The following is a 10,291-nucleotide window of genomic DNA, read 5'->3' on the forward strand; positions in this document are numbered from 1 at the left end:
TAATAACAGGCCTGGGGGTCCCCAAGAGGGCTCCTTTACCCGGAGAGCCTCTGAGAGCTTGGTTTGAAGCCATCACACCCAAAGGAGAGGACAATTTCCCCCCCCTTTTTTTGAAATTTTTTATTAATATATTTTTTTTTTGTTAAATTTCTTTGTATATTTTTTTTCCTGCAAGACTTGGTGTTGGTGGCACTGTTGTAGTTTAACTTCAATCCCAAATTCCATGAAATACAAATTAGAAGTAAAGGTTGAGAGGGGAGGAAGAGGGAGGCAGGCCAAGGAGTAAACAGAGTTTGACTAGAAAAAAAGAAGAGTTTGTGTGTGGTGGGCATTCCCAGGCAAGGCCATTCCTTGAGGGAGGGGGTTGGCAGGCAGCTTGCCTCTGCCTCATGCAGGGGAGGGAGGAAAGATCCTCTGGGGACCCTACAGTACCCTCTTCCTAGGGCTTCCTGCCCCCAGGGGAAAAGCTAGTACCAGGGATCAGCCACAACCTCAAACAGGGCTCTCCATCCACCTCTCGCCCGGGTTTGACTCTCACCTCTGCTGTGCCTGGAAAGTGTGTGAGAGACTGGCTTCCTTTGATCCCCTCCTTCTGTTGGTTTCCCATTTCACAAGATTCTGATATGATGGGGGAAGGGATATAACCCACTTAGGGACTACTAAACAGCTTCAGCTGCCCTGTGAATTCTTATTGGCTTGTCTGGTTTGTTCTCCAGAAATGCCTTCCCAGCCACTACTGCCAGAGTTGGGGAGTGGGGTCCTTGCTCAGGTGCCTCTAACCCTCTGCAGTAGAAATGCCTCCTTCAGGTCCCTTAGAAATTTAATCAAAGGCCACACGTGAGTCCAGACCAACCAAACAAACTTTTAGGGGGAGAGAGAAAGGTGGGAGAGGGTGGGCTTGGCCGCATTGGACATTTTCTTTCCTTTACACGTTGCTCTTGACATGGCATGCCACCCTAGGGGGTTGGATGAGGGGCTGGCTGTTGAGGAAAGAAAGAGGGAGAAGATGCTGGGGAGCCATTCTACTTTTCATTCCCCTCATCTCCTTCAGGGAAGGATGGAGCTCGGCAAGAACCTAGCTCAGTGCTTGGAGGTGAGGTAGGATCCTCCAACGTCAGAGATGGAGGCTGCACCCCCTCCAGCTTTAGCACTAGGCCTCAGAGGGACGCCAGGCCCCTTGGGTCAGGGAGTCACAGCAGCACGGCCCGTGCCTCGCCCAGGATACAGTCTTCTCCCGTATAGAGTATACCCCTTCACCATTTTCTCCTTCCTTTCTGCTCAGCTTCTGGGAGACTCCTCAGGACACCAAACCCCAACCCTCATCCAAGTTCAGATCTAAAGAAAAGGCAGGGAGGGTGTGGGGCAATGGTCTGACTTAGAATTGTGTGTCTCAGAGAAGAGAGCGACTCTGAGCGAGAAAAGCCCTTCATATGTAAACAATCTAGAGAGAGGAGAGAAGGGAGAGAGAAGGGGTGGGTGGGGAAGGGAGTGAGGAAGACGGAGACAGAGCCAGAAGGAATGAGAGAATCTGAAAGGAGAGAGGGAAAGAAAAACAAGAGAGAAAACCAGAGGGGGACAGAAAAGAAAGGGAAGGGAGAAGAGAAAGAAAAGAGAAAAAACAACCAGGAGGAAGAAAAGAGAAAAAGGCAGGTCAGAGGAGTGAAGAGGCAGCAAACCAAAGCCAGAACTAGGCCAGGCAGGAGCCTCAGGTGAGGAGCTGGGAGAACAGGAATGCCAGGCTGAGGTCCAGGAGGGCCACGGCTCCCACCACCAACGGGTTGGCAGCTCCCTAGAGAGATGGGGGAAAATGCAGTCTCAGTGCCTGAGGACCGGGTCCAGTGACGGGTCCCACCTTCCTGCCCTGGCTGAGGTAGCAAAGCAGAAGGGTCCCAGGCACCTCTCCTCAGAGGCCAGACCAGGGAAATCTCCAACCTTTGCTTTGGATTGGAAAACATTCCTCTGCTCCCAGGCAGGGCCCCACCTTCCCTCTGGCTCCCTCAAGTCAGCCCATCCTCCCTTCTCCTTCCACTCCCCTCCCTGCAGCACGTGGCCCAGGCAGAAGGTGCCTGGCCTTAGTATCAGATGTTGGCAGCAGCAGCCTTGACTGCAGTGAAGCAGAGAGGGGATGAAGGGGTGAGGATGTGGTTGCTAGGAAACAGGAGAAGGCCTGGAGTCCAATCAGAGTGGAGGGTACTGGGGAAACTCCACCCCTCCCAGTTTTCTGCCTTCTTCCCTATTTCTCTTCTTCCCAGGAGAGGGAGGGAGAGTCAGGGTAGGGAGGGAACAAGCTTTTCCTTTTTTATTTCTGGGCACCAAAGAGAGAAAGTGTGGAGGTGGGGGTGGAGGTGGAGTAGGAAACCAGGAGCCGGAAATGATATGAAAGGAGAGCAGGCAAAGATGTTCTGGCTGTACTGTTAATTATTCGTAACCTTGGTGAGTTACTGTAAGTGCCTCAGTCCTCCCGTGTGTCAAATGAGGGAGTTGGACGTGAAGGTCTCTAAGGTTCCTTCCAGCTTGCAAATTCTCTATTTTTTCGAGGTGGGATATAGTCCAAGACTGGGCAGGCAAAAAGGAAGCTAAGTGCAAATCAAAGCCCCTCAGGGGATCAGAGAGAAGTCTGGAAAGGATGAGAGGCCAGGCCTTGATAAGAGGGACCAGGAAGGGTGGGAGACTCCGAGGGCACAGGGCAGAGTCGGGGAGGGGAGGGTCTCTCACCGGCCGGGCGGGCCTCTCGGACGCAGCAGCCTCCTCAGCGTCTTCCATCAGGCACCCGGCGTCAGGACCCCTCGAGGACAGGCCCCTCAGGACTGGCAAGGCCGCGGGCTCCGGCTCCGAGCGCCCTGGGGTCCTCATCTGGAGCAAGGGCTCTTCATCCTCCCCTTCCTCCTCCCGAAGACTTCCGGAACTGTCGCTGCAGCCTCCGAGGAGTGGGGAGCCATCTCTGGGCTCTGGTCCCTGCAGCCCAGCCTCATCTTCTGCCTCATAGCCAGCTAGTTCTTCTGCCTGCTCACCGGGGCCCCCCCACTCCTCAGGCCAAGCTTTGGGGCTGGAGAAGGGACCTCGGTCCCCTCCAGAAGGCAGTGGGCTCCGGCAGGCAGGGGGTCGCCAGGGTTGGCGGGAGGAGGCAGGGCTGCTGGGCAGTTCAGGGGAGCCCTCTGAGGGGGTCAGTCCATTTTCGTACACCCCAGGGCTGTCCTCATCCAAGGGCTCTGTGTCAGAACCTTCTGAGTCCTGCCTGGGTCTGCGGCCTGGGGCAGGGATAGCTAAGAATCAGAGGGGACGAACTGGCCTTGGGCTGCAGAAGCTACAGCTTTATCCCCCTGCCTGGGCGCCTCCCAGGACTCTGGTACCCCCAGGTTTACAGCCTCTCATTGCCAGACCCCAACCCCCTAGTCCTATGACCCTATTTCATAAATTCCTACTTTGCTCCTCAAACAACTGGGTCTGGTCCCCACCCCCTGTCCCCTTAGATCCTCATACCCTGGCCTTTCCCGCCCCAGTCCCCTGCAGGGATTCCCTTCCCCTTTCTCCATGCCCAGGCCCCCCAGCTCCCCAGGAAGCCACCCCCTCCCCCGGGCCCGCCCCAGGCTGCCCACGCCTCACCTGGGGCCTCCAACATGGGCTGCAGGTCCTGGGCTATCAGTTTGGCCATTCGAGCTGCCTCCACAGCCTTCTCGGCGACGCTGCTGGCTGCCACTGCCTTTAGAAGGGCGTCTGCTGCCCTGTTGGGTTCCAGGGACACTGTCTTAACAGACCTACTCCAGTCCCTTGGCCCAGGTCCCCACTGCATCACACCCCCCAGATCTGAGCTCACCTCTGGACTCCTCACCCTTGCTCACACTCTGCGAGCTGCTCCACTTCCCGGGCAGGGCAGCCGGCCTTCGGTTTCCTCCCCTAGATCTGGGCCGAGCTTGCTGTCATCACACCTTCCTGCTCCTCTCTCACTCCCTCCACCATTCCATCCAGTAGTAACACTTCCCTTCCTCCAGCTGCAGGGCCAGGCCCTCCCCACCGCCCTCAACTCTGTTATTCCATCCCTGTCCTGCTCCCTCCCAGTGACAAATGAGGCCTCACTCTCTTAGCACATCTCTCTGCGGCTGCACCTGCTTGGTGCTCACAAGCTATGCCTCTTTGCTGTGTTGCTACCTCTTGTTATGAGAATTTTACATCTTGTTTTCTTCAGCCACTTCTGTTATCACATCGTTCTCCCTGCCCCCGATCACTGCCACTGCCCCCCGCCCCATTTCCTCATTTCTGAGCTCTGGAACTGGAGTAAGGGTGGGTCTCCCCTTTCTGCTACTATCCCTCTCCCTGCTAACATGCATGCTTTCTCACCATTGTGATTACACCTTCTAAGAGGCGAGCTCTTAATCTCCCTTCCACAACCCCCCCTTCAACCCTGCTCTGCTCCTTAGTTACAGGTAACCTTGAAGCATTATCAATCCTTTCCCCTCTGTTTTTTCTCAATTCTCCATCTGATGTCAGATGTTTCCTCAATTTTCCCTTCCCTTTTACCTTCTGCTTTAATCATAGATGCCTTGTAATTACTATTATTATTTAACATCTTTATTGGAGTATAATTGCTTTACAATGGTGCGTTAGTTTCTGCTGTATCACAAAGTGAATCAGCTATACATATACATATCCCCATATCTCCTCCCTCTTGCGTCTCCCTCCAACCCTCCCTATCCCACCCCGATGCCTTGTAGTTACTAAATTAGTTCTGTAATCTTGACTGGAGGTGGGGCGTAAAGGATCAGAGGTAGAGGTAATCAGATATACTTGCCAGGGGCTTGAATGCATCAAGACCCATGACTCCCTCTGGCCCTGGGCCTGTCGTATCTGGTCTAAGAAAGCAATCTGGGTATGGGGGTAGGGAGAAGGGTCATGGTGTCCCCTGTCACCTTAGGTCTACTTCCTCTCTATATACCTTGGGAGATATGGTCAGCCTCCTCCCCTCAAACCTGGTGGGTCAAGACCTTTAGAACCTGCTTGGAGGGATCTCAGATAACCCTGCTCTTCTGTCTTAGGGCTTTCAGGATCTATATGCCTAGCCCTGTCCTGAAACTGAGCTGGTCTCAGAGTTTAAGGCAGGGGATGAGGATCCCAGTTTTGGGTTGCATTGAGCTCTGTTGGCAGCCAAGAAACTGCAACATTGACAAGGTCCTGTATTTTTGACTTTGGAGGGTATGGTTGATCAAATCCTAGCCAGTAGACCCAGTCAGTGCTCAGGCATCAGGCCAGGCTCAGGCTACCTGGCAGAGGCACCTACTGCTGGGGCCCTGCTGTTTCCATGGCAACCAGCAGCCAATCAGGTTTGCCAGGCCTGTTGCTGGGGAGACCAACCAGCCTCCTCCCACTGCCTGATCTTTCTGGCTACTGAGATCAGTTTTTCCTGCACATGCCCACTCCCCATCCAGCCTGAACTGCTCCCTGGTGCTCTGCCCTCCCCCTTCCCTGGCTTAAGGCCCTGGACTCTAACCATCCAGACACTCGGATATATCTACAGATAGGCATTCTCTGGTTCAGGCATCTACTCTGGATATGACCTGTTTACTCACTCACACACACACACACACACCCCTTGTCATCCATTTTACAAACTCACTGAAGCACATTTGGACATATCTTGACTTTTCATCCTCTGAAACACTCTCACATTCAAACAAGATCCTTCAACTGTGCCCTCCCTTTTAAAGAAAAACCAATATCTAAAAATTCCTATGTGTAAATTGTATAAATCAGGGGCTTATGAACTCCTTACAAATAGATTTTTGGTTTTCTTTAGTCACAAGCCATATGCAGCTATTAAGCACTTAAAATGTGGCGAGTCTAAATTGAATGATGTACTCTAAGTGCAAAATACATATTAGATTTCAAAGACTTAAGAAAAATGGGGGGGTATGTAAAATCTCTCCTTAATTATTTCATATTGATTTTAGGTTGAAATGATAATATTTTGGATATATTGGGTTAAATAAAAATATATTATTTAAATTAATTTCATTTGTTTCTTCGTAATTTTTTCATACAGCCACTAGAAGATTCAAAATTATGTACTAGGCTTACATTATATTCCTACTGGACTGCACTGCTTTAGATAATGAGGTTCCTGATGCATGAAATGTAATCTGATTTGCAGAAAGAAAATTTCATTTATAGGCAAGTCTCCTCCCCTTCAACCTTTATCCGTTGGGTTAAGGGAGGCAGAAGAGATAAAGCTGAGAGGCACTATCTTTTCAGGTGGATAGATCAGCTGTACAAACTAGACCTTCCCAAGGCCTAAGGCTGAAATGATAGCAGACTGTGGGCTGGCTTGGATGTGGTTACGAATGTACGCTCCCTGTCTCTCTGCTGGGGGCTGCTGCTCCCAGCAGCAGAGTCCTGGAGGCCGGATCAGCTACAAGAAGAGGAAGACTAGTGACATGTCTGAGTTCCAAGAGGTTTCCTGGGCCGGCACAAGGCAGCGCTCATTGCTACTCCCACACACAACGACACACATCCCCACAAAAGACACTGAGACACGCTTACAGTCTAACAGGGCTTTCCTCAAATACCCAGCCACCCACAGTTACACCCACGTCCACCTGTAGCCTCAGATATAAACACCTCAAATACCCAGGGCTACAAATGCCTGGCCCTAGGCCTGCTCTTCCCCACCGGGCCCTAGGCCTTGTGTCTTGGTCCTCCTTTAGGCACCGCCCCCTTCCTTATCCCCAGGGTACCTTCTCCCCTTAACCCCGCTACGGACTCTGCACCGGGTCCCCACCTGGCAGCGGCGATCTCCTGGCGCTGGCGGGCAGCGCTCACGGCTCGACGGGCGCCCTCGACGGCCCTGTCCACCTTCTCCTTGACTTTGCCCCGCCGAAGGGCCAGAGGAAGAAGGCTGCGCACGCGCCCCCCGTGCACCAGCCGGTTGCGCTTGTACTTGCCCTCCTCGCGGGAGCCGTCGGGGCGGGTGGTGCGCCCGTAGCCGTGCCGCCGGTTGCCCAGCCACTCGCCCTCGTAGCGCAGCCCGTTGGAGCGCTGGCTCACGCCGTAGCCGCTGCGCCGGTCGGCGCGCCATTCGCCCGCATACACCTCAGTGGCCGAGCCCTCGATGAGGGCGGGCGGCGCCGGGGCCGGGGGCCCACTGGCCTCGGAGCCTGGGGGTCCCGTGCTGCCCACCTCGCTGCTCACCTCGCTGCGCAGGGAGCCCCTCTTGCTGCCCAAGGAGCTTCGGCGCCCGCCCGCCCGAAGCCCGCTGAGCAGCAGCGAGCGGCGGAAGAACCCGCCGGCCGCGGGGGTGCGCTTTCGGCAGGCCGCGCTGTCAGCATCCCCAGGCCCGGCCAGCACGAAGCCTCCCCGGGAGCCGGAGGCCGGGCTGCCTCCTTCGTCGCCGGTCAGGGGCAGGGGCGGGGGCGGCGTCGGGGGATCGCTGTGGCCCGAGTCCAGGGAGGTGCGGCGGGGCGAGCGCAGCAGCGCCGCCTGATGGTAGGGCACACTCTGGCGCACCCCGTAGCCGTGGCGCTTCCCAGCCTGCCACTGGCCCTGGTAGGTGCCTGCGCGGGGCGGGGTAGGAGGGAGAGAAAGAGTCAGGACCCGCCGCTCCTTGCCACCCCCAGCCCCATGCGCCCCTGGAAGCCTGAGTCGGGTGGGAGAGGTGGGGGCAACTGGCGTGGAGGTCGGGGAAGGGCACTAGGAGCCGGGGACAGGCCAGGTGGGGTCGGAAGGTGTGGAAGAGCAGAGGGAAGACAGGCAGGGAGTGGGAGATCCGTGGATTAGGGCCGTGCAGGTAGACAGGGGAAAGGGGGAGGGACAGACAGGCTGGGGTGTGTGAAGGACAGACAGTCCAGAGGGTGTGAGGACAGGTTGACGGGGGTGTATAGATGGCATATGACAAGCAAAGAGAACTGTCAGGGGCTGACTGAGGAAATGTGAGGGGACAGGCAGAGCAGAGGTGTTAGGGACAGGCAGGTGGAGAGGGGAGGTGTGTGGGACAGGCAGACAGGGTGTGTGTGAGGGTTAGGTAGATGCGGGGTGTGAGGCTCAGGCAGACAGGGAAGGGGTGAGGGCAGGCAGATTGGGGAGAGGGAAAATCAGGCAGGGGACAGACAAATAAGGAAGGCGTGTGTGATGATGGGAGGAGAGGGCAGAAAGATGGGCGCAGGGGCGCATATTGATAGGGAAGGCGTGTAGGATAACAGCGGGGCACCGGGGGTTGTATGGCTGGGGAAGGCATACGCGGGGCAGGCCAGCGGGGAGGCGCACGCGGACGAGCAGACAGACAGTAGTGGGCAGGGCCCCGCACCTCCGTCGGAGTAGGTCTCGGTGCCGTAGCCGTCCTGGAAGCCGTCCTTCCAGAGTCCGGCGTAGCGCAGGCCGGACACGCTCTCCCACACACCGCTGCGCCCCTTCAGCCCGCCCAGCCACTCGCCGCGGTACGTCCAGCGGCTCTTGCGCTCCACGCCCAGCCCTTCGCGCTTGCCCTGCTGCCAGTGGCCCTGGTAGCTGTGTCCGCCGGGCCCCGTGAAGACGCCCAGTGACTCGAAGCCCTGCGCCCAGCAGCCGCTGTACTCGCCCTGGGCGCCGGGCCCCGTGCACACGCCGTAGCCATGTGCCCGCCCCGCCTCCCAGCCCCCCACGTAGCAGCCCCCGTCGTCAAAGTCGAACTTGCCCCCGGGGGACATGCATGTAGTTGGCGCGGCCTCAGCCCCCCGGTGGCTCAGCGCATCCTGGGGCTGGAGAAGCCGGCTGGGGGCCTGGGAGCCGGGCGAGGCCTGGGGGCGGGGGCAGTTAGACCGGGGCCAGGCAGGGGGCGCCCAGCGCGGGCAGGCAGGGCCGGACCCTCATCCTGAGTGGCTGCGGAGAAAGAGGGGGGAAGTGGCGAGCGAGGCCCCTCCTCTTTGCCCGTCGCTCCCTGGCCCAGTGGCTCCGGAGCCTCAGCACCGCCCCCCAACCCCCCACCCTTCAGCAGCATCTTCCAGCAGCTCCCAAGCTTTGGAGGCACGGGGCTCCCCCATCCTCCGTTCTTGTAGAGGGCCCCTCCCAGGGCTTGGGGTCCTAACCCCAGGCAGCAGCGCCACTGCTCCAACCTGGAACCCCAAAGCGCCGAGTGAGGATGACAGTTGCGGGGGGGGGGGCCCGGGGGGGGGGGGGCCCGGGGGGGGGGGGCCGGGGGGGGGGGCTGGGCAGAATCGTAAGCCACCCGCTTCCCTGGCTGCTGTCAGGACCCCTCTACCCCGGTTCTTTGGCTTCCCTGGCAAAGGTCGGGGGTGTGGGTGGGTTGAAAACCTAGCGGGGAGATCGGAGCAAGGTGGGCAGAGGGTTTGGTGGGGGAAAGGATGGGGGAGGCTCTGCAGGGGAAAGGCGAGGGTGCGGATGGGCAGACGGGCAGAAGGGAGGGGGCAGGTTACTCACCATGTGGACTGGGGCTCAGGCTGCCTCCCAGGCACAGCATCCATGGCAGGATACCTCCACTCCCACCTCGCCCAGGCAAGACAAGCCCCCTCCCCTTCCGGAGAGACTGCTCCAACCCGGAGAGCCCAGGTGGGGGAGCCGCAGGAGAGAGTCCCCTCTCTCCTCAGCCGGAGGAGCAGGCAGTGGGGGGCGCGCGAGGTAGTGGCAGGGGTAGGGGGAGATGAGAATAGTGTAGGGAAAAAAAATCTGCCTTGTCTGGAGGTCAGGAAGAGGAGCTGGGAGCTGGATGGGAAGAGAGAGGGGGCTATCAAGAGGGGGTGTTTTTATTATTTTCTTCTTCTTATGGTTGGGAGAGGAAAAAAAAATCAAAATTCTGATTCCATCCCAGCGCAAATCAATGTTTGCTCCATCCCAGCATCACGGGGGAGGCTGGGCCAGGCAGATTTAAAGGGGCAGGGAGAAGAGAGGAGAGGAGAGGGTGGGGAGAGGAGAAGACGAGGAAGAAGAGACAGTGGCGGTGATAGCGTTGGGGGGCGGGGATGCCTGGGCAGAAAAGGATGGGTGCCTGCTCAACCTGCGATGAGGGAGGAGGCAAGTAGAGAGGAGGATGAGAGGCACAGAGACCCCCAGGGTGGAAAGAAACCCTGGGATGCTGGCAGGGAGTGGGGTGAGGCTGAGGGGAGGGGAGAGGAGCCAGGGGGAGGAGACTGAGCTGAAGATGGGAGGCTGGGGGAGGTCGAAGCCAGCGGGGGGAGGAGAGATGCTGGCGAGGCCGGGAGAGGGCGAGAGGAATACAAAGAAAGAGGTGCAGGGGTGAGAGCTAAGGCAGGGGGAGATACTGTCGGAGAGGGAGAAAGGGAGGGAGACCCATTCTGGGGCTGGTGAGGGATGG

At 57.6% G+C, this 10,291-nt stretch overlaps 1 protein-coding gene across 2 annotated transcripts; it reads right to left on the reverse strand.

Moving 5' to 3' along the window:
- Window positions 1-103: 103 nt before the first annotated feature.
- Window positions 104-10,028, reverse strand: JPH4 (junctophilin 4). 2 transcript variants are annotated; one of them, XM_029237984.1, is made up of 6 exons: window positions 9,400-10,028; window positions 8,291-8,841; window positions 6,770-7,541; window positions 3,604-3,722; window positions 2,716-3,248; window positions 104-1,789 (listed from the first exon to the last, which is right to left on the reverse strand). In XM_029237984.1, exons 2-6 carry the CDS (start codon window positions 8,667-8,669, stop codon window positions 1,706-1,708), a joined length of 1,887 nt encoding a protein of 628 aa, XP_029093817.1. In that variant the 5' UTR covers window positions 8,670-8,841; window positions 9,400-10,028; the 3' UTR covers window positions 104-1,705. The 2 variants fall into 2 exon arrangements, with proteins under 2 accessions (XP_029093817.1, XP_029093816.1); XM_029237983.1 differs by lacking the exons at window positions 104-1,789; window positions 9,400-10,028 and having other exon boundaries at window positions 2,419-3,248; window positions 8,291-8,669.
- Between the last annotated feature and the right edge of the window lie 263 nt (window positions 10,029-10,291).

Source organism: Monodon monoceros, unplaced genomic scaffold (assembly GCF_005190385.1).
Source record: "Monodon monoceros isolate NGI ecotype Baffin Bay Population unplaced genomic scaffold, NGI_Narwhal_1 Super_Scaffold_21, whole genome shotgun sequence".
Taxonomy (NCBI): Eukaryota; Metazoa; Chordata; class Mammalia; order Artiodactyla; family Monodontidae; genus Monodon; species Monodon monoceros.